The sequence below is a fragment of the Barbatula barbatula genome (assembly GCF_947034865.1).
Source record: "Barbatula barbatula genome assembly, chromosome: 11".
NCBI lineage: Eukaryota > Metazoa > Chordata > Actinopteri > Cypriniformes > Nemacheilidae > Barbatula > Barbatula barbatula.
In genome coordinates this window covers 18216957-18244074 of record NC_136774.1, presented here as the reverse complement: position 1 = coordinate 18244074, position 27118 = coordinate 18216957, and the positions used below count along the sequence as shown (strand labels likewise).

At 38.7% G+C, this 27118-nt stretch overlaps 2 protein-coding genes across 6 annotated transcripts; one reads left to right on the top strand and one right to left on the bottom strand.

Moving 5' to 3' along the window:
• The first annotated feature begins 154 nt into the window (after positions 1 to 154).
• LOC306900416 (uncharacterized protein) lies at positions 155 to 8298 on the top strand. 4 transcript variants are annotated; one of them, XR_013787292.1, is made up of 11 exons: positions 309 to 455; positions 2295 to 2378; positions 2602 to 2700; positions 2860 to 2961; positions 4070 to 4234; positions 4800 to 4937; positions 5955 to 6006; positions 6182 to 6208; positions 6353 to 6379; positions 6475 to 7459; positions 7754 to 8298. XR_013787292.1 is itself a non-coding variant. In XM_079467369.1 (10 exons), exons 2-10 carry the CDS (start codon positions 2316 to 2318, stop codon positions 7032 to 7034), a joined length of 1233 nt encoding a protein of 410 aa, XP_079323495.1. In that variant the 5' UTR covers positions 155 to 455; positions 2295 to 2315; the 3' UTR covers positions 7035 to 8298. The 4 variants fall into 4 exon arrangements, 1 of the variants encoding a protein (XP_079323495.1); XR_013787293.1 differs by having other exon boundaries at positions 314 to 455; positions 6475 to 7326; positions 7754 to 8295; XR_013787294.1 differs by having other exon boundaries at positions 314 to 455; positions 6475 to 7326; positions 7600 to 8290.
• Positions 8294 to 26891, bottom strand: itgb4 (integrin, beta 4). 2 transcript variants are annotated; one of them, XM_079467367.1, is made up of 42 exons: positions 26625 to 26891; positions 24797 to 24881; positions 23997 to 24079; positions 23771 to 23866; positions 23475 to 23679; positions 23252 to 23348; positions 22995 to 23166; positions 22626 to 22889; positions 22449 to 22538; positions 22230 to 22361; positions 21951 to 22118; positions 21785 to 21861; positions 21482 to 21684; positions 21198 to 21301; positions 20457 to 20552; positions 20247 to 20376; positions 19556 to 19681; positions 19305 to 19411; positions 19154 to 19187; positions 18872 to 19066; positions 18656 to 18759; positions 18491 to 18549; positions 18338 to 18361; positions 18084 to 18232; positions 17755 to 17934; positions 17519 to 17667; positions 16573 to 16780; positions 16122 to 16442; positions 15796 to 15959; positions 15164 to 15344; positions 14659 to 14796; positions 14240 to 14422; positions 13269 to 13403; positions 11859 to 12020; positions 11566 to 11718; positions 11258 to 11371; positions 10829 to 10978; positions 10435 to 10623; positions 10123 to 10278; positions 9877 to 10038; positions 9530 to 9637; positions 8294 to 9359 (listed from the first exon to the last, which is right to left on the bottom strand). In XM_079467367.1, exons 2-42 carry the CDS (start codon positions 24873 to 24875, stop codon positions 9217 to 9219), a joined length of 5790 nt encoding a protein of 1929 aa, XP_079323493.1. In that variant the 5' UTR covers positions 24876 to 24881; positions 26625 to 26891; the 3' UTR covers positions 8294 to 9216. The 2 variants fall into 2 exon arrangements, with proteins under 2 accessions (XP_079323493.1, XP_079323494.1); XM_079467368.1 differs by lacking the exon at positions 11258 to 11371 and having other exon boundaries at positions 8298 to 9359.
• Positions 26892 to 27118: the final 227 nt, after the last annotated feature.

Genomic DNA, 27118 nt, shown 5'->3' with positions numbered 1-27118 from the left:
GCTAAACCATTGCCTTGTTGTTTTGAGACGATTGTATTCTTAAAAACTAAGAAAGTCAGGTTATTCAGAACAGTGTTTAACATGCATTGAAGTTAATAATTTATCGAGGACGACGTTAAATGCAAATAAAATATAAGGTCACAAGGACGAGAGAAGTGAAGGTTTTTTTTACAAGCACGCCATCTTGAGGATATCGTACTACCGCGCGACGCTTTCACGGAAAATAACGAGCAAACCTTCGGCGTCGATCGGAAGCTTGACGGCAGTACACTCCGCAGAAATATGTGTCAACGCCGATTGGCCGCAACACACGCACGCACGCACGCACGCACACACTCTCTGAGTCTGACTGCTGAGACGAATCTACTCAATGAATGAGCCCAACGAGATGCCCAAGTCTGATGTACAACAAATTTACTAGGACATTTGTATTTTCCGGAAGGTTAAATTAAACGGTAAGTGACTTTTATATTTAAAAACTTAGTTATTTCCACTGCAGCTTTTTAATGACTCAGAACGTGTTCTCATTAAGCGCACCTGCGTTTACTTTGACTGCATTGCGCTTCTTCTCTGAGCATTGCGTTAAGTATTTATGCCTGCTGATGCATGAGATGATGAATTTGGAAAAAATACAATTCTGCAAAAACAAATTTTTACTTCATTTTATGAATTTGTATTTTCAAAATTGTTTATTAAGCAGAAACAAGCTCAATGAAATGGCTAAACAAATAGTTTGGACTTTTTTGTGAATCATGCAGTAATACAAATAGTTTTGTAAACATATTTGCAACACTATTGTCTTTTTACTATAATTTAAAAGGCATGAAACCATATATATAACTATAACTATAAACATAACTATATGCTGCTTTGTATTGGCACGACGTATGACAATGAAAATGTGATTTGCATTAAAACATTGTCACAAACACTGTCGCATTTCGCATCGTCAAAAAATAAACACTGTTGTAACTTACCTCACTTTTTTAATTCGCTTAAAGGATCAGTGGTGTGGGTACCCCTTCGTGCTCGATCACGTGGTTCGTGTGTCTGAGCTGCCAAGATTGATTTAATCTGCCACGTGGTATGACACTGCCATCACCTTGCTAAACAAGTGTGTAGTGCGCACCAAGGGGACAACAAGTTTAAGCCTCTAGTACAGTATGTTAATTGAAATTTAGATTAAAAGTTGTGTGTGACGTCATCATTTATTTACATTCATGTCATTCCAAATTAGTTAGATTTTTTTTCTTCAGTAGAACACAAAAGAAGATATTTTGAGAAATGTCTCTGTGGTTTTAGGCCCATGCAATGGCAGTCAATGTGGTGCAGTGTTGTCCGATCACCAACTTTTTTGAGTTCTTCAGAAGAAAGAAAGTCATTTTGGTTCTTGAGGATTGTACTGTAAGCCTATTTGATACTGCATAGTACGTTTTGTATGAATGTGCCATGTACAAGCGTTTATATCAATTCATGCTATTCTTATATTATGTAATGCTTCTGGTTAGAAACATACACCAGGGAAACAGTGAATGATCACATTTACTTTTGGCACTCGAATTCAGGGACAACAGATCAATAAGGCTTATCGGAGTCCAGCTATATTTAATGATTGGTTCCCCTAGAGATTTATAACCAGTGTGGGCGCCAATGCATTTCATTCTCGTGGGCCGCAAATTCAACTTTTAACTCATTCATCACGTTCAGTTGTATAGTGTAAACTCAGCAGGTACATTTAATCATAAATAAATGAGGATAAGCATCTTAGAAACTAGTTATTTCCCAGTAAGTACATATTATGTACATGGGAAACAGGACTGTAGAATAAAGTCTTTACAACCTCAATTGTATAAAGAACGTACCGTAGTAAGCTACTTATAATGAAAACATTTAACCCCCATTTTAATGCTTTGGGATAAGAATAAGGAATGAACGTGCGTTTAGATGTTCTGGCAGGCTGTGTGGGTGTACTGGAGGAGACGTGCTGATTTAACAGAACCGTGTTCCACTCGTGTCCCCGAGCTTTCATTAAAATTGCTCTCAGCTGCTTCTTCTGGTCTCTCTGGAGTTGTACCCTCATTCGTAAATAGCTGATTGGAGCAGAGGCGCGGAGTGATCAAAAAATAATGCCAAGTTGCAGATTAAGTCTGTTTAGTTAGCTTTTTTAAGGTTTAAGAGACCCCTCCAATCGCCTAGCTACACATCTTCATTCTCAACAGTTTTATTGCATTTTACATCTTGATATAGTTATTTTTGCTTTCTTTTTTCAGTTGCATTTTTTTCATATCTTACAGATTCACATCAAGCCTGCTAAAATGATGAAGGAATGCCTGCAGTTTCTCATTGAGCCGGCCAAGAAGCTCAAGCTCTGTCTAAAGGTACAATTCATTCATTAGATATAAAAATCCATGTTACAATTGTTCAAAATGTAATATAGTATACATTTTTATCATTTAAATTGTTTTACAGTATTAATAAATATTATTACGAAATATTAAAAGGTACGCATTTGATAATGCAAAACAGAGACAGTTTTGTTTTAGATTGTTATGTATAAGTTGAACTATTATTATTACTTTTGATTTCCAAATCTCTCTACAGGAGACTCGAAAGAAAGTAAAACATGTTAAAAAGGAGCCTTTAACAGAGAGTCAACTGTTTATCATGGAGCTGGCACGAGAGCTTAACCGGCTCTGTCAGGTAACATGACTTTAAGTGTTTCTACATTGCATCTGCACGTGACTTACCACACCACTGTTTGGAGCCAGCCTAATAAAATATTACATTCCTGTCAGCTCAGAGATTTCCTCACACTTTATTACTCACACACATGGAATGTTACTCTCTTCTGTCTTGCAGAGATCTGACATTCTTGCCCACATCTGGATGGGAGAGGATATATGGCCTCCACACACCTGTAGAGAGTTCATTGTGGAGACGGCCAACATTCTGGGGATGAAGGTCATGCACACTCAAAATTTAGGACGTTTAGCAAAATATTGTGTTAGGCTTTTTGTTGTTTATTTATATGTTGGTTGTATTTATAGAAAGTCATGCTTCAAATGGAAAGTACAACCGTAGTACCATCCAGTCATATCCAACTGGATCTAAAGTGCTGCTGTATCCAGTGGCTTAAAGGTTTAAAATTCTCTGTCAGTTTTCAAAGGATCAAGCTCTAAGCGCTGTGCTTTTTAAGTTACAGTCAACAATACTTTGTCCTTGAGAAAGAGACCGAGCTTTAGTTCACTCTGGGGTGTCCACCTCAAGGATTTAGTGTACTTTTAGAAAAGCCACATTGTCAGCACATTTTGCCTGAGAAATCAAAGTAATTGATTCCAGTCAGACACAGCCTGTTTATTAAAAAGGTTTTGGCGTCATAAATGTCAACTGAAGCTGCTGAATAGGCCTTGAGAGAGTTTGGTTCTTTTTCTATTAAATCTATTATATAATGCTGAACAAATGCATCTCTTTGGGGTTATTATAGATAGATATAGATATTTTTAAAGTTTGATCCTACAGTTGTAGTTTAAAAAGACTTTCATTTATATACAGTAACACATTTACTATCTTGATTCCAGAGGTGGGAGATACTCTATTTTAAGTATTTTACCAAGTATTTTAACTTTCAAGTAGATTTTCAAGTAGTTTATCAGTGTTTCACATGTAACAATTTTACTTCCCTACATATTAAAGCATACAGTATATCATTCATTTTACTCCACTACGTATAATGATTTCTTGGCACACTTGACATTTTATTTGAGTGAAAAAGAAAGTAGATTTTTAAAGTACTTAAAAAGATAAAAAGAAAAAACACATGGAAATTTACCTATGTATAAAATGTATTTGAATAAAAAGAATACATGCTTTATAATGTTGTGAAGTTACATGTGTCCAAAAAGTACAAATACTTTAAAAAAGTTATTGAGTAGAGTAAACTTTTAGGACTTCCCACCTCTGCTTGTTTCAGGTCACTGTAATATTATTATGTCATCAAACAAAGTAGGTTAACTTCAACACACAATATTTGTCACCGTGTAAAAGATTGCTGTTTTTACATATTGTGCAGGAAAATGCAGAGAAGTCAGTAGAGGTTTATGCTGACGTGTATCCAGAAAAGCGTGACTGGAAGGCTCATTTGCTTAGCATGCTTGAGCAGGGAGGAGAATATGACATGGGTCCCTTTAAAAGGGTCATTATGGACTGGACCAGAGATCAGCGCAGCAGACATCCGGTGAGGACAGAGACGAACGGTGTGACACTTCAAAAAAGGACAGATATACAATTGAATAGTCTTAAGTAGTAATTTCTCTGTTTTGCGTTTTCTAATTAACAATAACAATTTATCTAATTGTAGTTACATTAATAGTATAACAGTTTGAGTGAATGTCCTGTCTCTTTCTGTCTGTGTCTCAGGTTGCTCTCTGATTAAGAATTAAGTTATTAACCTTGCTATGACCCTCTTGTCTGATTGTGTTAAATACAGATGACCTCACTGAGTCATGCACAACCCTGCTAAGCCAATACACACGCACACACACACACACACATACACACACTGTCCTCTTGTCTGACTGTGTTAAATACAGATGACCTCACTGACTCATGAACAACCCTGCTAAGCCCACACTCTAATTAAAATAAATGATCAACTATAATAAACTATTTTAATAAACGCTATAAAGGAAACCGTAGATGTCATTTGTGATATATATATATAGAGTATATTTATAAATACATTGACTTCTCACTGCCTAGTTCAATCATTTCTCTCTTTCTTTCTCTCTCTCCCTCTCCAGAATGGTGTCTGGCCAGGTGAGGCAGTGTTGATGATGATGGATGATGTGGAGCTGCAGTGGAAGAGGGGTCACCTGTTACGTCTGGACTCTGCTGTGGAGCTGCTCATATATGTCCTGCTTGGGGAACATTTAGACAAGGTGCAATGAATCAGAAATATTGTATAATATTTATTCTGCATCCAAAATTTCAACCCAATATAAAAATACATTTCAAGAAAATAAGCCTGTTTCAAAGGGATAGTTGACCCAAAAATAAAATTCTGTATTAATTTACTCAGCTTCGAGTTGTTCTAAAACTGTATACATTTTTAGACATTTTTAGATATATTTGACCTTGGATCACAAAACCAGTCTTAAGTAGCACAGGAACATTTTAGGTAAAAGCCAAAAATACATTGGATGGGTCAAAATTATAGATTTTTCTTTAATGCCCAAAATCATTAGGATATTAAGTAAAGATCAGGTTCCTTGAAGATATTTTGTAAATTTCATAACCTAAATATATAAAACCTTTATTTTGGTGAGTGGTTGGCCTGCTACAGTGCGTCTGATTAAAAACTTCAAAGGCAATTTTCTCAATATTTAGATTTTTTCGCACTCTCAGATTCCAGAGTTTAAACGGTTGTATCTCCGCCATTTATAGTCATATCCTAACAAACATATATCAGCAGAAAGCTTTATAATTTAGCTTTTCAGATTATATAAAAATCTCTTATTTTCGAAAGATTTACCCATAAGACTGGTTTTGTTGTCCAGGGTCAAATATATAAAAGATATTTGGAAGAATGCTTATAACCAAAAGGTTCTTGGACCCCATTGACTTCCATAGTAGGAAATTACTTATCAAGTTTTTGTTCTGTTGAACACCAATTTTGTTTTGTTTTGAATAATGTCAGATAGAAACCAGTATTGGCGCACTTTTAACAACTAATATAATTGTTTCTACTATGGTGGTCAATGGTGGCCAAGAACTGTTTGGTTACAAGCATTCGTCCAAATATCTTTCTCTGTGTTAAACCAAACAAAGAAATGTATACAGATTTGTAACAATAAGAGAGTGAGTAATTCATGAGTGATCTTTCATTTTTTTGGGTGAACTGTCCCTTTAAGGACCGCTAATGTTTTTTTAATTGTGAATTTTCATACATCTGATAGGAACTTATTCCAAGACTATGGCTGGCACAAAAACAAAGAACCCAGAAGATCGGTAAGCAAGTGATGTAATTAATTATGTTACATAAACAGATTAGACCTGAACTTCTGTAAACTTCTGCTTGGATTACTGATTATTACTGTCTGTTGAATAAGCATGTTTGGTAATTACAATGAAGTCTCTCTCTCTCCTCTCTTTCTCTCTCTATCTCTCTGTCTCTCTCTCTCAGGTTGTACTGGCTACATTCCACACACAGGTGAGAGATTATAACATTAGGCCATCACATTATGAATCATTTACAACCATTCAAATTTGTTGCCCATCAGAACTGTAGCTGTTCAGAGTCACTGCTTTTTATTATATTATGTATTTACACAGAAACGTAATTCTCTCTTTTCAGTTTGGAACTGGATATGTGATGCTTCCGGTTTGTGTCATTGTTTTGTCTATCCTATATTTTCCACATTACACACATGAAAACATTAATCGAATAAACTACTATGATATCAAATTGTTTAACAGTGGAAATTACCCTTGACCAAGAGACGGCCAACCCAGCTCTGCTGCTGTCCAAGGACCACAAGCGAATGCACTGCGGTCTGGAGCGTCGAGAGGTTTCCAGCAGTTTGCACCGCTTTGATGGCTGGTGGTGCTGTTTGGCCTCCAATGGCTTTTCATCGGGGCGGCATTACTGGGAGGTAGAAGTGGGTGACCGCGACTGGCGTCTCGGGGTGGCCAAAGAGTCGGCCCTCTGTAAAGGCTACAGACCGCTGAACGCTCAGAGTGGATATTTCACACTCAGGTTGGAGAGAGGCACCGAGCTCAAGGCAGTGACTGTCCCGGCTACCTATTTACCCCAGGCGCTCATACCGCAGCGAGTGGGGATCTACCTTGACTTTGAAGAGGGCCAGCTGTCCTTCTATGACACGAAGCGGCGAGCGCATATCTACACGTACAACGAGAGGTTCACAGAGAAGCTTTACCCTGTGTTTGGGACAGTTGAGATGGTGAGAGAGCTGGTCATCAGGCCTGCAGACATCAGGGAACCATGTCTCTGTAAGGGACCCTGTCTTTTCTGTTAATGATATAGAGCGAGATCTCTCGATACACAGATATACAGTAAATGCGAATCACGCATACAAACACAGTATTCAAAACAAATTTGACATTGCTTACAAAAAGGGGATTGGGGTGCATAGAGGGATATGTCATATTTTTTAGAATAGGTAAACGGTTTGATGCTGATAACAAATGAATCATTAGTAATTCAACCAAGGGCTTGTTTACTCTAACTGACCGATGCACGAGCACTGGGCATGCTTCCTTCTTGAAAAAAACGATATCTGCAGTTTTTCCATATAGTTTGATAAAGTTGTATCTTCATGTTAATATAGAATTTAAAGGGATAGTTCACCAAAAATGTAACATTCTTTATCATTTACACACCCTCATGTCATTCCAAACCTGTACATAATTCTTCGGCAGAACACAAAATATATTTTGAGGTGTGTTGGTACCAGACAACATTGGGCTCCATTGACTTCCATTGCATGGACACAAAACCACTGAGACATTTCTCAGAATATTTTTATGGTTAACAGTCATACACAGATTTAGAACAAAATGAGGGTGAATGAATAATGGTAGTGAACTATCCCTTTAAGGCAGTGGTCACCAACCCTGCTCCTGGAGATCGACCGTCCTGAAGATTTCAGCTCTAACCTTGCTTGATAATTACAGACATGTGTGCTGAAGCAGGGTTGGAGTTGCAGTCTGCAGAACGGTAGATCTCCAGGAGCAGGGTTGGTGACCACTGCTTTAAGGTATTGTCATATAAAAAACAGTGCCCAATATATAAAAGATTTTGGGAAAAAAATTCTAATCAAAAGTGATAACATTGTTTTAAACTGTTCATATATTGTACTATTATTGACATTTCCAGAAAATGATTTGCATATAAAATCCTGTATTTTCCTCCTTGCATCTTTTTAACCATTTACACTTACAATACCCATTTATAAAGCAAAAATGAGTTCACGTTGAGTTTCTTATGTGCAGTCAATAAAAAACGTGATTTTGAGTGTCGCTAAATGAAGGGCACTTTTTTATGCACTTTTATTTGATTTATGCAGATCCAAGCTTAAAATCTACCTTTGTCTAAATCTGGTAACTTGTAAGCCCTGTTATATCTGTTAATACGGCTTTAATAAGCTTTTAGTGGGCGCCCGTAGTACTTATAGAATATTCTTTCAATATGAAGAGTTACTGAAGGTAGTTACATCATGTATTAAAAACATTAGTCTTGCACCTAAATCTGTTTCTAATAAAAATGACGCACAATGATTCAACTGTGGTAGGACGATTTATTGTTTCATTAAGTGTGGTGAACTGACATGCACACAAAAAGCTTTTTGCTTTCTACAGACAAATTCAGACCAGTTATATGATCCACTTTGAATATGATATGATAGTATTTCAATATAAAAACTTAAAATATATTTTTGCCAAGTGAGAAGTACCATACAAAATGTATAAATGCAGTAAAAAAGTAATTTAACAAATAAGGTGCAGAGGTACAAAGTTGAAAATCTTTTTCAAATGATCAGTAGCATAAAGCACAAAACCAGCAGACTCGAGCAGTTCTTTGTTATAAAATGAGCAGAATTCCTTTTCACACTAGTTCATACCGGTTAGCTGCTGGTTCACCAACTGAAATAATTAAAGTCTTGCTAACCAGCATCTAAAACGTATGTGTGTCTTAAATATATAAACGTTGCACATCTTCCAACCAGCCGAAAAAAAAACCTCAGTAACATTTTTACAATCCTCACAATGGAGTCCATATGCAACAACATTTTATGCAACCCTCAAAAATAAAGTCATTTGAGAGGGTGGGAGAGTACAAATCTCACATATGGTGCATTGCTGAGAAACATAAACTTGAAAGAATGTTTTCAAATCAACTTACAAACATCCCAAGTATGAAATCTGACCTAGCCAAGAATAAAGCTGTACAGTTCAAACAGGCAACAGAATATCCACAACCATATCCCATGGAGCATGTCTTGAATTATGATTCTCATAACACTCAAAGGTTTTTACATTCAATAACGTATCAAGGCTTTGATGACCTTGTTGATGATTCAAGGAAGAGCTCAGCTAAAATCACACATGTTCAGATTCAACTAACACAAAGTTCCACAATATGTGTAATGTTGCTTCGTCATGTGATTTTATCAGAAGGCAGATGGAGTGTCAAGAAGTTTATGCTTCATAGTACTGTCGGTCTACTCTCTTTGTGACTGTGGTGCCGGCCACGACTCCCCTCTGCACCATCTCCACCTGCCGGGTGATGGAACTACCACTGGACTCTGTGACCTGTCTGCTCGACATCATCATCATGCCGTCTAAACACACAAACAGATAGCATTTGGAATAGACGTTTATATGAGAAATGAACTAATGCAAGTTATAATGCAAGAAAGAAAGCTCAAGTTCATTTTAATCATTAATAAACGGATCAATATGTTGACAGTTAGGTTGCATTGAGATTATTTTATGAGCTGTGCGACGGTACCTGGAGACACAAAGGGTTCTGAGAACATTGTGTGTGTTGTCATTTCTGTGGGTAGGTTGAAAACTTCCCTCCTTGTAACTGATTGACTGCTATATTGCGACATGGAGCCTGGGAAGAGATAAAATAAGAAGGGTTAATTTTCCTGTTTAAAGACAATACATGTTTTGTGATACAGAAGGATGTACACGTAGGGTGATGTACATGTAAAAGTAGACTATAGTATTTATAATATTAACCAATTATATCAACGTAAATAAATTATATTTATAAAAAAAGTGATAAAACTAAACTTTGTTTTTGTTGTTTTAAAATTGTAAACAGTGATGCTGCTGTAAGAATCTCTGTACCTCCATCTTGAGATTCTATGGTGATTATTCCCTCTCTCTCTGGTCCAAAGCCCTGTGTGGTCTGGGCTTGAACTTTGAATTTGTACGGCATGTTTTCTTTAAGGTCAGACACAGTCAATGACGTTGCAGCGTTGCCATTTACCTGGAAGGACCGAAGATCTCCTGCAATGAAACCAATGAAGTCTTAGCAGACAAGTGTCGGAACAAACCACTTAACGTATTTCTAAAAACTTTTAGTCATCTGACCTCCTCCTTGCAGCTGTTCGCAGGTGACCACATAGCCCAGAATATCTCCGTTGGGTTTACGGGGTTTCTCCCAGCTCAGCTGAAGGGTGTCTGGACTCAAAGCTGTGAAGACCAGAGGTCCTGGAGCACTTGGTGTGCTGAGAGTAAACGGAGACCCTGTACACACACAACCCATGTATCCCATGAAACTTTGCAAGAGGATCTCATTTGAGGATTATGGCTAATTTCATAACCAGGAATTTGGCAATTATACAATTTATAACTTAATTCCTAAGCACAAAATGTCAAAACAAGAAATAAAGGTGTGGTCACCTGGCATAGGACTAAGTGGACTCTTGGGGTCGACGGCAGATTCAATGGTAATTACTCCCTCTCTCTCAGAACCCCAGCCCTCCCGACTCTGGGCTTTTACTTTGAAAACGTAGGACTGGTTGGGAAGAAGATCCTGCACCACCACAGAGTTCTGTGCTGGATTCTTAACCTCAATACGTTTTATTTCACCTATTGAAGAAGAATATTAGCTTTCATCTAACTTTTGTTTGTCATCACATAAAGAAATTCTTCTGTAAAGCACATTAGCATTACTTAATGATTAAAAAAATGCATTGCTACATCTCTACATGTGATAAGTAAAAGATTTATAGTTTCTAGAAACTAAAAGCATCATCATTCTGGAACGTCCTGCAATTTAATTCAGTGTTCTCACCTCCATTGATAAGCTGGTAAAGGACACAGTATCCTAAAACATCTGTCTCGCAATGAGGCTCCTGCCAGCTCACTTTGAGGGCAGTGGGTCCCAAAGCAGAGAACACCAATCTGCTGGGAGTTTCAGGAACGCCTGGGTTTATGCGAGAGTCTGAGGGCACAAGCGGTACAGATGGTATAATGTCAAACCACAGACCAAATAATTGGATTTCGCAGCTGTAATTTGTACTGCTACACCAGCGGGAAACACCAGGGCATTAGCTGGGGCTGTGTAAGTCTGCAGGGTAAGTCATTACAGTTCAAATAGGGTTTTAAAAGTATGTTCTTCAGGTGCTGATTGGTCACGGTGTTGAGGAGGAGTACAGTATTCAAAGCTGGAGTTTCCAAGCAGCTTCCCCAATACTTACTGATTCATTCCTGATTCACTCACCAAGAAGCACCATATCCAGGTTCTGCAACGCATCGTTGATATCTTCAGATTGGGTACGAGTTCTGGAGCTCATGCTGTAGTTGGTGGTTGTACTCTGGCTGAAGCTAGAGACCCCTGAGAGGCAGCCAAGCCGTGGAAGGGTGGGGCGGGAAGGGATTGGCAGGCAGCAGATGCAGTTAAAGTGTAGATAACAGAAGAAAAACGGAGAGCGGGAATGAAGCGAGAGTCAGCAAGGGGTTCTTGCCCAAAGCTGCACCTTGCAAGCCATTATATCAAAGAAATGTATGTGCACATGGATATAACTTTACCTATATTCTCCAAAAATCCACCAGACAGGCTTCCCATAACAATGGAGTCCCTAACACCATCATTGTCTGTGTAATGCCTATTGTCAGAACGTTTCCTCAGCGTCACCTCATCTCTGAGGAGTCCCCCATCAAATCTGTGAGTGGTTGAGCCCCCTGATCAAGACAAAATAAAAATGCTTGTTATGTACTTTTTAAAGCTTGACAGACCCTTGTTACTCTGGACTTGTTGGAAGCAATATATAAGTTCAGTGAATTTAATCCTTAAAGAAAAACTTAACCACAATATATTGTACCTTTGCCAGAAATGTAAGTTGTTGTGCTGCTGTGATTAGTCCCAGCCAGACGAGGTGTGGAATGGCTGTACGTGGATGACGAAGAGCTGACGTTGCGCGACAGAGAACTGCTTCCTCCAGGGAACAAGAAGTTTTGGTCCCATTTTCCATTTATAAGCTGATCTGTATCAACAGATAAGAGAACAGACAACATCACAAATCATCATAACAACACCAGATGAAGAAAATTAGCACAACGATGCTGTCAAAAAACGAGCGCTCCAGAAGACAGGCCTACGACGGCTCAAGTGCAGTCCTTAATTGACCAAAACTGCTGTAGCCAAAAGAAAGCTTTCATGTCAGAAGAAACAATTTTTTACACTAGCAAGAATAGCAATGGAATTAGCAGGCTAACTCTTCTCCACAATTTCCGACTTGCCTACATTTTGCACCAACATTAAGCTCTCTGAGACAAGCCAGTCAAGCCACTTTGATAGCAGAGCATTGGGTTGACGTTGGGTGTGGTTGGCATGATGTCTGCCAGGGACAAGTCTTCACCTTGTGGCAGGGCATCTTTGTCTGGGCTCGGGCAGTCGGGGATGATGTCAGCAGGCAGTTTCCAGGACACTTTACGGAGATCCAGGTCCGAACCAACTAGCTGGACATGCTTCCAGCGTGAACCTTCAGTATTCATGTGGGGAAGCAAGCAAGGGATAGAGGATTTGCAGGCTGTCTGTGCTTAAATTCGGACAACATTCACTCACCCTTACAAACCTTTTCATGGAGCACAAAACGACACGAGGGTTTGGAATGACGTGAGAATGAGTGAATGATGACAGAGTTGTAATGTCTGTCCCTTTAATAGGCAATAAAGGTAAGAAGAAAAGGGATAGCCATTGTCTTCTGAGGCCATTGATGTTGCGATTTCAGCTTCTGTTAGCAATACGAGCTAAATCAACATCTGATCTGACATCATTTGTGTCCCTCCAACAAGGCTTGTGTCCTCAACACCACTGCACATGTTCAACTATTTGAACCCAACACAACCATTTGATTCAACGTAATAAATGCCCAGTCACCAATTCTGATGTCTTCAGTGAGAAGTGGATTCAAAATAATCTTTCAGTTTCATAGGGAAATGCATATAAATGATGTAAGGACATCATCCTTGTATGCTAGATGAACGCAGACCATAAACATGTCTACCACTGACCAAGACATTTGGACAGGTAAAAGCAGAATGAAAAAAACTTTTTAAATCTTTCCACCTAGATCCTCTGGTGTGCAACAAGAACTGTCAAGATTCAGACAGAAGTATTTTAGCCTTCTCTATGTGTAAGACTACATGGGTTAGTCTTCATATGCTTAGCGTGCTCATGTTATCAAGCAACTAAGTGGACATTGTTAAAAGTCACAATATAAGACACCCACCGTCAGTCAGGTCCGTCACACTTGGTCTCTGGCTGCTGGTTGGAGATCGTAGTACTTCATTACTGTACATCAGGTAGCTGTCATAATCCTCACCACCCTCTGCGTCCACAATGGGAATGTCTGGAATGATGGGAACTGTAGGATGGAGACAAACCAACAAAAAATGCCATCAACCCATGTGTTACAACTGTTACAAGGCTCACAACTTTACAGTACACACGTAGTATTTTAATAAATAACCATGAAGGTTAATATGTTAACGTATAGGTCTTCTTAATGTGTGGTTTAAAACAATCACCTATTAACCGAAATGCTTACTCCTTAAAACATTGATGGATAACCATAGAGAATAATATAAGTGTGCAAGCATAATTTTTTCTTATATTAATGAGAATGTGGACTCCTTGTACAGATTATGTTTTGTTGCACGTGGTCTTATAGAATACTTATTAAAGAACTGCTTGATCTAAACTTTGTTGTTAGTGAGTTGCTGTTTTGATGGATGCTTTTCCTATGCTGTCATATATTTACTTCCACAAATGGGGCTGGATTGATTTCAAACTACATGAATCGCACCCCAGACATGTTCTTCAAGCGGGTGTGGTTCAGAAGACATCTTTCACACAAATCATACTAAAAACAATGTGAAGGTGCCTTACACAACACCAGTAAACTTTCAGAATAAATACAAATTAAGTTGACTTTTGATTCAAATTCATAACCTTTCATAACTCATTAATTAAAAAAAAATATTAAAATTAAAAAATCAATAATGTGTAAGTCTTATTGTCCTGAAGCTCCATTTTATTTGCTTGTTTGTCAGCATTCAATGTAAATATATAAACTTGTTATTATTGCTGTAAAACAATGCTCTACTATTGCTTGCTATGTAAAACAGTCGTTATTCTAGCCTTTAAGCTATACAAGTTCATACTTTGAAGGATCTATGTGTTTGTTGGTAAGTAACTCACTTGACATCGGTCTGGTAGGCTGTGAAGCCAGGTTGATGGTGGCTTCTTTGTACGGACCCCAGCCCACCTTGTTGCGAGCGCGCACTTTGTAACAGTATGTCTGAGAAGGCTGAAGGTTCTCAATGAGCAACATCCGCTTTTTAGGGTTATCAATCATCACCTTCTTAGAAACTCCTTGAGGCTCTGAATGTAGACAATAATCATATACAAATTTATTTAGAAAATGTTTGAAAATTATGACTCGACACAGATAACGATAATGACTTGTAAGTTTTATATATTTTTTATTTGTATGTATATTTTCTTCGTTTAAGCATAAAACTACTAAAAGAATCTTTAGACATAAAACTTCTGAAAAGAAAACATTAGTGATTTTGCAGTATGATGATGTTAAAACGTGTATGACTGCAAAATCTTACTGTTGAACTCATCGATGGGTGTGTAGATGACCTCATAGGAAGTAATGACACCATTTGTCTCTGCTGGCTCCCCCCAGCTAACTTGAGTGACAGTGGGGCTAATAACATTAAAAGCCAGTCGACCAGGTTCACCGGGAACTGGAATGGTAAAATATGCAGATGTTTGTTGAATAAACTTCAACCAGCATCAGTTATTTTCAAAATCAAAATAAAAGTATTCCTATTGGTGGTGCTGTAGATTAGAAAAAAATATTTTACTTGGGGTGAGGTAAAGCACATCTAACCCTCTCTTGCAGTTTTTGGATGCTGGGATGATTATACCAGATTTTTTTTTAAAACTGTTTCAAACAACAAGCCTCCTGGATTAGCAGCCTGACCAACAATGAACCAGCATGGAAATAATTTGGAAATGACTATTGACCTGAGCTAAACACTGTACAAAGGCATGGGTGGAAAAAAACACGAGAATAAAAAACACAAAACAAAGAAAATGTGGCCGATTTACCATCCTCAAGAGTCTTGCATGGGATTATATCGCTGTAGTTGCCATCTCCGAGTGAATTGTAGGCACATACTCGCATCTCATAATCACAGTAAGGGTAGAGATTGGTTAGCTCAGCATTAGGAGACTTTACATCCATCATCTGTGCATCAGCCTCAGGATCTCCATAAATCCAGTACTTCACCTGCAAAGCACATGAGTTTACATCTTAGACATGCACGGAACATTTTCAGGTTTACAGAAATATGAAATTCAATATACACCCAGAACTGACAAAAAAAACTAACAATTCCCTTTTTTTAATCTGCAATCAACATGTCACATTTTGTCACATGCTCTATTGTCAGCTCATATTGTTTAAAAACATATCAAATTGGCTAAGCCATTACACTTCATTACAATTTGTAAATTTGAAAGGATCAGCTTTAATTTTCACTTTCTATCAAATCAGTAAGACGATTACTGGCTCAAGGCAGATTTTGTGCAATGGCTATTGCTTCACTCTCGCCCTACAAGATACTGGATTAATGGTATGCTTTATCTCTCAACAAAAATAAAGACTATAAAAAATAAATATAAAGCTCTGTAAAATATACAAATGTACATGTTTAGGCAGATATCAAATAATGACCTACCCTGTAACCAATGGCATTTCCACTGGAGTTCCAGTTCACTCGTATGTTTTTAGGACCAGTGGGTACAGCTTTGATGTTGGTTGGGGAGTAGAGACGTCCTCCAGGAGACGCGGCCACGGCACTAATGTTTTCAGATTTCTGGAACTCTTGACTTTTCATATCTCCTAAAATCACACAAAAAATACATTTATTATCAACAGATAACATCAGTTAGGAGGTTTCAAATCTTTTGTACAACGTGAACAATAAAAAATTAGCTGTTCAGTTTTGTTGCAAATTGTTATATATTAAATAATGAGGTCTATATCAAAACGCTGTTGTCTCACCTCTAGCATCAACTACGTTCACCAGCGTTGTCTTTCTCTCTCCAATGGTTGCATTGGGGCTTGGGTCGTACAGCTCCAGTTGGAACGTCTCGGGTATGACGGGTGACGGGTATGCACGGGGGTCAATAACAACGTTCTTTTCGGTCTCGCCCGGGCCAAAGTGGAGAGGACCAGAGAGGTCGAAGCGCGATGCTTTGTTTGTGCGCCAGTACACGGTGGTCGGACCTTCCTGGTTTCGGGTGCGTACCACAGGTATGGAGTAGATGGAATCCGCTGTACTGTTATTTTGAGTGCTTTTCTTAAACATCACCATACCGGGTTCTGTAAGACAGTAAAATCAGTGAATAATAAAATAAATTACCACAAATGGTCATATGCATTTTAACAGCTATGTTCTGTCTTGGCCGTATAAATTCAATGGCCGTATATCCCAACTGGATGTTTCCAGTACCTCCTTTATCGGCGATGGTGATAGTGGTTCGTGGGTATCGGCCAAGTTTAGCGCCTTGCCGTGGGTTACTGAGATCCATCACAAACTGTTTGACCTGTTTGTCCCCCAGAAGTGCGTCTCCCTCTCCGAGCTCTAATAGTTTCACTGGGACAGTCTTCTCCTTCTCACCAGGTCCATAACTCAAATCCCCATCAACTTTGATATATTCCTGTGTAGACAGGTAAAGGCAAGGGAAGAATTATCAGAAAAGGTTAATCAAAAGACTGATGATGAGATGATATTTCATCTAAAAGTACAGTATACATATTCACCTTGCAACTTCATGCTGTAAAAAATGATTAAATCAGAACTGACTTAAAATGTCCAGTTTTTTTATTTAGCGGCTAGTGGTGAGGTTGGGAATTGCAACCAACGGCTCACTCCACCCCTCCCTTTCGAAGCACTAAAATAGCAGACACAGGACTAAGTTGTGGTGACATTTCGATCTTTGCCAAGAAGATAACGTATTTACGAAACACGGTCTGGTGGGCAGTTTGTCCTTTTAGGGCTACTGTAGAAACAACATGGCGAATTCCATGCAAGGGGGACCCGCGGTGTATGTAGATTGAAATAGCTCATTCTAAGGTAATAAAAACATAACTTTTCATTATGTAAGGTCTTTATACACATCTGAAGACATAGTTATGTATATTAAATTGCATTTCTGCAAACAGATCCTCCAAAAAATGACACTTTGGACTATTAACCTTTCACTTTAATTTTTATGAAAAGGACAAATTAAATGTGTTTTAAAAAATGGAAAATATAATTCAATTGTGTATTTAGGACACTTAATGCTATCAAACACAAAAAATAAGTACCTACGACATTGAAAAATATCCCCTGTAAATGAAATGTAAATTGTATGACGTGTTGAAACCTGATTTGCAAGTTTAAGGCATTTTACCTTTTTGTCTTTGGCGGTGAGGTCTCGGGTGCAGTACGAGACCTGAGTTCGTCCATCCTCAATGATCTCACGGCTGATGGGAATGTTTGCCACACCATCCTGCCGACTGAAGGTGTATGATGGCTGCAGGAATGTAAAGATGCTACGAGCTGTGACGATTAAATAAACACACAAACAAAAATCACAGATTTGAATCAATGATCATTTGCTTTTACTTACAAAAAAAAACATCTTACCGTGTTCCTTAATCACAGTGATGTTGACATGATCTTTGCCGATCTTCGCGATTCCAACTGGCACATCTACAGCTTGCACAAGCAGCTCCTTCTTTTCATCATCCTCATCTTTGATGAAGAGTGGAATCCGGACGTCAACAGACTCCACGCCCTCCTGAAACTCTACAGCGCCTGCCGCCTCTACAAGACAAATGTGGTGGTAGATACATAAACATTCAGTTAACATAACTCTTATATGGTACAATCTAACACAAACTATATAGTAACAAAATGATTGTACAGTCTGGGTAACATAAGAAGATGCTATGTAAAAACTGTAAAAGCTGCACCTTTATCATTCGCTACAGTGTAGTAGCCTGGAATCACTTTTAGGTCACGGAAGTGTCCAGCCTGAACCTGTTTGTCTGTTAGTTTCACAATATCAGGGTAACTGGCACGCGGGGCTGATAAAACCGTGTCAACAATCGTGTTGTTCTGTCTGTGGGTGTAAATGAGAATTATTGTTAGGTTCGGAAAGTTTGGTGACATGTAGAAAATCACTGTGGTATAATTCCAACAATGCAATCGACTACAGCGACTGTACCTCTTTCCAGAATTTCTTTGTGTCCTGAGGTGAAAGAAAAACAGTACATTAAGCAAAACATCAAAACACAAGACACACGCACGTCTGAAAGATTTAACCCCAAGGCACAGCCACACCACTTTCTATGAGTCATTTAAAGCAGCCTGGTCTCACCTGAACCTGGTTCTATGCACTGTCTGCGCACCTGGGATCTGCATGAACACGTCATTGAGCTGTATAAGAAGAACACAGAGGAATCAGCACCCAGGCGTGACGGTTCAGGTGCAAGATGTTTTAACTTGCTTTATTGGAAAGCATCAAGCATCTATAAACACTCACGTTGTCCTCCACCTCCCGTCTGAGCATGTCTGTTTCTCGAGCATCGGGCAGGGAAAGAGGTTCGGAATACTGTCGGTTCAGACGGAGAGAGACGGGAAATTGTACTGTAGGAAAAATAAAGTATGATGCTGATGTGTGTGATAATTCAGCAGCTAGATGACAAACAGAAGAGAACTGGATGACTAGTTAGCTAGCTGAAGCCTTGTTTATACTCACTGGTCTCTTTGGGGTTGGGCTGGATCTGGTTCTGGGGGTGGTTTGGTGGTCGATGAACGTTATCGGTGACTTTCCAGCGCACCACATCAGTGCTCTTGAGTGGACTGGTGCGCACCATCGGGGTATCCAGATGATCGGAGGTCAACAATGACTGACGTAGCATGTAGTGATCTTCTTTGAATCCCACCATACGACCTGCCAATTGCCCCCAAAATGCATCGGTTACCTTTGCCCAATCTTATAACTGTAAGGATTGTATTATAAAAGAAATAAGATCATTACCTCTACCACAGCAGGGTAGGAGAGCGAGGCAAGCCTGACAGAGACAGACAGGAGACATGAATAAACTGGTTGAATAAACTGCAATGTTATGAACAATGGCAGTATGTTTGAAGCTTGGGTAACTTCATTATATTTGTGTGTGTGTGAATACCTTGCAGCAGGCGCAATATTTCCAGCAGCAGAGTAATAGCAATCCGAGCAGGAGCATCAGAAACATTATGAGTGGAATTAACCACAGGAAACCTCCAGGTGGACAGTCTGACACATGGGAAAACAATATGAAAGTCAGTACTTTAGGAAAAAAATACTGTTACTACAGTGGGTCACAATCAGGGGGCTTTATATAAGTACCTTCTACAAGCCCAAATTCATTGTACAAATGAACATTTGCAAACATCTCACCCCTCTTTTTCTTCACCAGGACACGATGCTCTTTGGCCGTGTTTTCTAATGGATAATTCACGGTGTAGTGGTACGTGCAGTCATCGTCTTCATCACGGAAACTACACTTCTCGATCACGTTACCATCTGTGGACATAAAAATAATTTTAATCAGTCTTTTCAGCCAGTCAAACATCTGGACAGACTTGACTGTATTTGTTTTTCATTATCTCAAAACCTTCTGATCTAAAGGCTTATGTTTAACGCTTAAGATTTTTTATTGGGCTAGAAAGCAGAAAAAGAAGTACGCAAGTGGTCCACATACAAAAATCATGGGTTTCGATGCCTTATTAACCTTCTGAGGTCTTGATGTTTTTTGGACACGCCTTGATATGCTTTTTTTCGGTAATTTATAAAAAAAAAAAAAAAACTAAACAATCTATGTTACAATAATATGCCACGAATGTTAATGCACATGCTTGCATTTTTTAGAAAGTCATGTTTATGAGTAGTTATCTGCCAAATGCATACATGTACAGTTAATGTTGTCAAAGAGCTGAAATGTTATATTCTGTTTTCTCACTACAGTACATAAGCTACTTCAACTTCTATCATATTCTGTTAAAAACACAAATGTAGAAAACAACAAGAAAGTAAAATAATAAGAAAAGAAAGAGAGTGTAAATGTGTGCTATCATTATTGATGCCCTACCATCCTCCAGTTCATCTACCAAGACGGACTGAAATGTACACTCATCACACTTTCTGCCTTTCCTCTCGCCAGTGTTCCAGGCCTGGCACTGAACGCAGCTCCTCTTGGCTTCACACATGCCCAGCTGAGCCTGCAGGGCCAGAGAATCTGCGTCAGGATCCGCAAATTATTTGTTAAATGCACATAACGTATTACAACTGACAACCGTACCTGGAAGTTGGCTTCACAAGTGAGGCTTAGCGGAAGTCCAGAGTGCTCACACTTACAACGGCCACATATACACTCACCACGACCATTACAGATACCCTGGTTTATGAAGTAAAAATATTAATAGAGCTGTTCTTGTAAATGAAATATGCATTTATGCTTGTGTGCTATTTTTTTCAATTAAATACAATTTTCTTTGTTTCCACAGCTGTTAATTATTGGTGTGTTACGGCTGACAACTGATATGTGACCCTGGACCACAAAACAAGCCATAAGGCTCAATTTTTGGAAATTTAGATTTAAACATCACTTGACAGCTTGTTAGGATATGACAATATTTGTCCAAGATACAACTATTTTAAAATGTGAAATCTTAGGTTGCAAACAAATCAGAATATTGAGAAATCCGCCTTTAAATTTGTCCACTAGAGGCCACCCAGGAGTCCGTTGCTAAGAAGAAACAGGTTTGTTTTAACGCTTTCTATTGGCTTACCGCTGTAATGATTTTGTTGAGTGGCGAGTGAAGTTTGTAGGCGTGTCCTAATGATTTTTGGCATATAAGAAAAATCGATCACTTAACCTATAGAATGTATTGTTGGCAATTGCTACAAATGTATCCGTGTGACTGGTTTTGTGGTTCAGGGTCACATTTCAAATTATGAATCAAAGTTATCTTATAATTCTCATATGCATTGCTAAATATGACAAGTCGAAGTTAAAGGTGTGCAAGTTTGCAGGCTTTACCCCTTTGGTGTCCAGACATAATTGGTTGGTGGTGGGACAATCACAGGCATCTCCACTCCAGCCAGGTGAACACACACATTTCCCCATACTGCAGCTGCCACGGTCTGAGACACACACAGAGGTGGAAGGTCACAAACTTTAAAACACAACCAGAGCATGCAGTAACTATGACAACACGTCAAAGCATGTTGCTAAGTAAGATGTGTATCACAAAGACTTCCTTCAGCTAGACTTCACCAAAGTTAGCACAAAAAGTCAATTTTTTGTTAGTGATTCTCACTAACCATTACATAGAAATCCACCAAATCTCGGACACTGAGATTTGTCAAACTCGCAGAAGGGCCCCTCAAACAGGTTGGGGTTGTAGCACATGCAGGTACCACACATGCAGTCTCCCCTGCCAGAACACGGCTCCGTCGAGCCAGGCTTCAAACAAAGGGGAGAGTCTTTGGATTCTCCGGCCGAACAGTTACAGAAGGGACCTAACCTGTGGAGATGGGGTATAAACAGGGGGTGGGGTTATTAACTGCAAAATAATCGGGGATAACTAAAGTTAAATATATAAACTTGATAAATGTCTATAATACCATCCACTGTAACACTGGCATTTCCCACAAACCACATCTCCATGATTGTTACAGCGTACTGCATTTTTAGCCGGGGTCTGATATTAAAGGAGAAACAGAAGTGTGAGACTTTCAGAAAAGACACTGTATGACATGAAGGAGGTTGTTGACATTTATTCAACCTCACTTTTTCACAGTTGCAGTTTGGACAGAGCACTTCAGTGTCGATTTTGAAAGCGGAGCTAAAGGTGGTGGGTTTGACTCGCATAGTTCCTGCTCGGTCAGCCAGGTCTGCTTTACACACAGGGTTCTCTCCAACCTGAGTAAGGGCCTTTAGACGGACCTTAAATTTACCCTTGAAAGGGAAGAAAACACTTTTTTACACACTGAAAAGTACTAGTAGATTAGTGTAATTAAAAATGTTAACATTGAAAAAGTACAAATGCAAATATATAAAGATACTAACAATTTCGCCTGGTTTGACTCTGAAGTTCCCAGCAGTGTTATGTTCCCACGTACTGCCGGACTGATAGAGAATACTAGATTCCAGTGCTTTTGGTTTGTCCTCAAAACGCATACTGATCTTGGAACGAATATTCTATAAAAAAAAAAGTTAAACATCCTATTAACCCGATGAAAAATCACAAAGAATTTCTTTATGAAAACATTTCGCATTCTGTTTTACATTGAAAGCGTTTCTTAAAATGCTCAGAATGTTGGAAGAATCTTCCTGTAGCTGTTCAAGTTCAGCAATGGGAAAGTATTCACGTAGTTTCTGCAAAACAAAACAAAAACGTTGCATTTGTGTCACAGCAGAGTTCAAACATTTCCGTGACTCTGAATGAACATTTTTGCAACAAACCTCGTAGTACGAGTAGGAGTGGTTGGTGATGGCAAAGATTGGGATGATGTTGTGCTTAACCAGAAGTCGCACTAATGTGGGTATAGATGGGTAATCTTGAAGGGTGTCGTGTGTGTAATGTCCCTCTGCATTCAAATGGCATTTCTCATCGTTACGATCCAAAATGCCTGCAAGCACATTGGTACCGTCTGCCTCATAATGAAAAGCAGATTCAGTGGAGAAGACCAGCAAGTGGGTGCTGTGTTCCCTCCATCCAATCTGAGCCTGTGAACAACAAAAAAGGTTATATCTGAGTCACAATGTTACTAATCACTGTTAGATCATTGGGCATGATATTTTCTGTTAAAATCGACAGCTTTCTTGGATTACCTGGCATACAGCAGTTTGTAAAATAGCATCAAATCCTCCCTCCGGTGCATCCAGGTTGCCAGATATTCGCTCCTTCTGCAGTATCTGTCTGAAGTAGGTTTTGTTGTTAGTGAGAGGGATGATGTTACGAAATGAAAACGGAGGATCGCTATTGGGCCATGGCTGCTTTAACCTGAAAGAGATAAAACAAACGAATGTGTGAAGACAAAACATTTGACTCAGATTATTTTGGTGCTGTAAATCTGTGTTCTTCTCACTTGGATGGTCTCATGTCTGTCTGTGGTTCTGTGACTTTGTCTACAAACTTGCCAAATCCAATAGTGTAGTCATCAGAGATTTCCCCAACAAGTTCAGCTGTGCAAGGTGAAACCAAACTAATTAATTTCCAAACATCATCAAGTTTATTAGAATTAAGTAATTGTGGTCACACTAAATACACAAACAACGTTTGTTCACTACATCTCCGCCCTTCTCCCTCACCCAGCTGGTCCCCCATTCTCTTCAGGTTATCCAGATCGTCAGACATCGAGTTAGAGAAGTCCATGAGGATGTAGAGATCCAGAAGACCACGGGTCGGCTCAAAGACCTGCATTTCCACCTCCTTCTCCTCACCAGGAAGAAACGTCATGCGCATCTTCTGAGGAGCCACCTGTGGAAGCTTCAGCATCTTGTCGACCCGCTTGTTCTGATAAACACATACAAACGTGAGAATGCATGCACACACAAAGCCATCTGTGATATGTGAGCCTAGGCCCACAGAGACTGTCGAAACGAACCCCTTGCATTTCTTCGGTGCTCTCAACTGTAACCTGCAGCTGACACTTATGGACATCCAGGTTGGCCTTCAAATCACACCTTTCATACTCGAAATTCTAATAAAATTAAACACACACATAAAACATGAAAATGTGTTTAAACATTCTCATTCAAACAAGGAAACATTCATATGGGTGAAGACAAATAACCAAACACAGAAAATATATGTGAATTAGTAAGTCTGACCTCATCAGAACAGTATGAACATCCTGATCCGATCTGGATACAGTCTGAGCAGGTTTTGGTCCTGGCAACCGTACAGTGATTGACTATAAGACACGCATAAGCGTATGTTAAACCCCATACTACAGCCAAACTGCAAGATCTTTCTTTTTAATCTTTGAGGACTTCACAAGAAATGTGAACATGTTTTAACAATGTTTGCCAAATAACTGTTGTCTTCATTCTACAACCTAATAATCAACTGCCTATAAAGCATTTTGATAAGTACATTAGTATAATTATTATGTGGCACAACATTGTATTCATTGAATACAAAAATGCATTTAATAAATGTCACTTAGTGTTTCCCACTATTAGGGTCGATATGTCCTGTCATACAAAAGAGGACAGGAAAATGCAATGAATGTGTGCTATGTGCATAGAAAATGTTAAGAAGCATCACCAGTTTGATGTTCACTATCATTATATCAATATCATATATAGTCATTATATGAATTTATAACATTCGGAAATATAGGAAATATTCATTTCATATTCAGAATCGGCTATCGATGGATAAATGTAGCATCGGTGCTTCTCTAAATATTACCATTGCAAATCGAGAATTTCTTTTTAACCCAAAATAAGTTATGAATTGCAGCTTCTAATAAATCGCTATTACATGATAACAGTACTATTCTTGAATATCAATTAAAAAATGTGTTATATTTGAAAATGTCATTGCCGAAAATTACCCTTAAATTAGTCATAGCAAGTTTCTACGTTTATGTTGTAAAAGATTTGAGGTGTGAGGGATTTCCCACCGTCATTAGCATGGCTGGATGTTACAGTAAGCATGAATATGTTGATCCCCACAGCGAGACGCAGCGCCCATCCTCCCATTGCAGCCTGAAACACACATAAAACTTACACATAAAACAGAGCAACAGGACAAATATCACACACATATCACAGACACTTAAACAACGGGAACCAATAAGTCACATAATAAACTTGAGGCTTGCAAGACATATGCCTTGATGAATATCATAACAGAAGCAGAAAATACCTAAACACTAACTCCCTCATTTGAACACACACTGCAGACCCAAATATTTAACTTAAATCTGAATCGTAACTTATTACACCTATTAGGGTATTGGAGACCCACCACCAGATCCTAAGTACAGATATTGCACGCCATGCGAATAGCATGCCATGACCTCAGCTCTGGAGTATTAGCACTAAAACACTTAAAACGGAGGAAGAAATGTGATCCACCTGGCCGCTATCACTTTCACCCTCTCTCTGAAAACATCAAACGAAAGCTGAACCCATTTCACCCTCCATAAATATCCATCCTGACTGGGAAGAACAGAAACAGACCAACAATTCCTCAGGAATTCGGCCCATATCCTCTACAGATAGATAGAGAGTTAAAGGAGAAAGAGAGAGGCGATACTGATGTCAACTCAGACAGTGACCAATACGTTTCCAAACAAATTTGTTTTTGTTCTGTGACTCTAAACCTAGTGTTGGCACGTGAACTTTAACATTCGAACCTACACCTGTTCATATTTTGACCATCACCGCTGGTATTTATCTCCAGGATGAGAAAACACATTCTTTTATAAACATGACTGCACCTGAGATCTAAACATACTTTCACACGCTATTGTGAACCTGATCTGGCAGAGTTTACCTCACAAACTGACGGACAAATCATGTTGAGTCATATGTAAAGAAAAACAATATAATTCAAAAATCCCCAATACAAGAATATAGGGCATTGACGTAATTATTTGTGTTATTGTTTAATACTAAAACAATCATTATTCCATAAGTACAATGTGCTGTGTATATCTTTGAATAATGTGTTTGGAGCGAGCCTTAGTGTAATAACTTTACCAGTAACATTCTTAAAGTTTCTTAAAGTCAGAAACAAATACAGCTGTTGATCGATCTCAAATAAAAAAGAAGCGTATGCATCATAGACAAACAACTGCAACAATTTTTATAGAATGTTATAGAATCTTTAATTCTATATCACACATTAAAACTTGCAATCCCTGATAAAGACAATGTTTAATGTGTACCCACTTCAAAACTATTTTATTATGCAAAACTTTTGATTAAAACGATTGGAAGATGATGAAGAACAAAGCGAATTGATGCATAATTCTCTTCACTAGAGGTCAAACTTCAAGAATGAAAACAGTTACTCTTTAAAGGGATAGTTCACCCAAAGATTTTAATCCAGTCATCATTTACTCACCATCAGATTGTTCCAAACCTATATGAATTTTGATTTGTTTTGCTGATCACTAAAATTGTCAGATCTCACCCCACTGACTCCCATAGTAGGCAAAATAAATACCGTGGGAGTCCATGGGGGGCGAGATCTGACATTAATCTAAATACACCCCTTGTGTTCAGCAAAGAAATGTATGCTGGTTTAGAACAATCTGAGGGTGAGTAAATGATTTTCAGGTGAAGTATACCTTTAAGAATTTTTTATTTAAAAAGCAACAAATGCAGATGAAAAAATTAAATAAAAGAGAAAGACGGCAGCAAGTACAGAAGAATGAGAAAACTTTCCAAAAGAGCTTGCAAGACTGCAAAGTTTGCAAATAGATAGTTAACCTCACAAACCTCTTTTGGTCGGCTGTTTCCCAGTCCAAGTCCCAGAGTCCAACCAGCAGCAACAACCTCTAAAAGAATATCCTTAATTCTACTGTCCAATGTTTAACCAAAGAGAGCAAAATAGTTTTCCAGTTGTTTTTTTTACAACTCCAAGAAAAAGGTAACTTCTTGTTCTTGCTGGAAAAAGTCTCCCACTAAACCCCCTGTGCAGCAGAATACTGTCTGAATATAGACTCAGATATTGCTACTGTTTAAGAGTGAACATGTGTCTGCACTAAAATTAAATCCCTCCCCTCCGGTCAAGTGGTTCAGGTGGTTTACGGCCACACCCTTCCTTTCTTTCTTTTCACTTTGTGAGGTAACACAACCTCTCCACCTTCACAGCTGCCATTTCGCTTGATTGCTTCGTACATTAACATTCCTTCAGCAGCACCCTGACCTGTGTTAACTTGAGATTGACAGGTCATAGCTCCTCCCTGAAGGTAGAGGAACAGAGAGATAGA

What these genes read in the sequence shown, in the direction of transcription:
- LOC306900416 (XM_079467369.1), top strand. Translation starts at nt 2,316, where the DNA reads ATGATGAAGGAATGCCTGCAGTTTCTCATTGAGCCGGCCAAGAAGCTC. An exon ending in AGCTCAAGCTCTGTCTAAAG is followed by an intron (nt 2,379 to 2,601) that starts GTACAATTCATT and finishes ATCTCTCTACAG; the next exon opens with GAGACTCGAAAGAAAGTAAA. An exon ending in ATCAGCGCAGCAGACATCCG is followed by an intron (nt 4,235 to 4,799) that starts GTGAGGACAGAG and finishes CTCCCTCTCCAG; the next exon opens with AATGGTGTCTGGCCAGGTGA.
- itgb4 (XM_079467367.1), bottom strand. Translation starts at nt 24,875, where the DNA reads ATGGGAGGATGGGCGCTGCGTCTCGCTGTGGGGATCAACATATTCATG. An exon ending in GAGAATGGGGGACCAGCTGG is followed by an intron (nt 23,349 to 23,474) that starts GTGAGGGAGAAG and finishes CACCTTGCACAG; the next exon opens with CTGAACTTGTTGGGGAAATC. An exon ending in GCCCAACCCCAAAGAGACCA is followed by an intron (nt 18,760 to 18,871) that starts GTGAGTATAAAC and finishes TTTTTCCTACAG; the next exon opens with TACAATTTCCCGTCTCTCTC.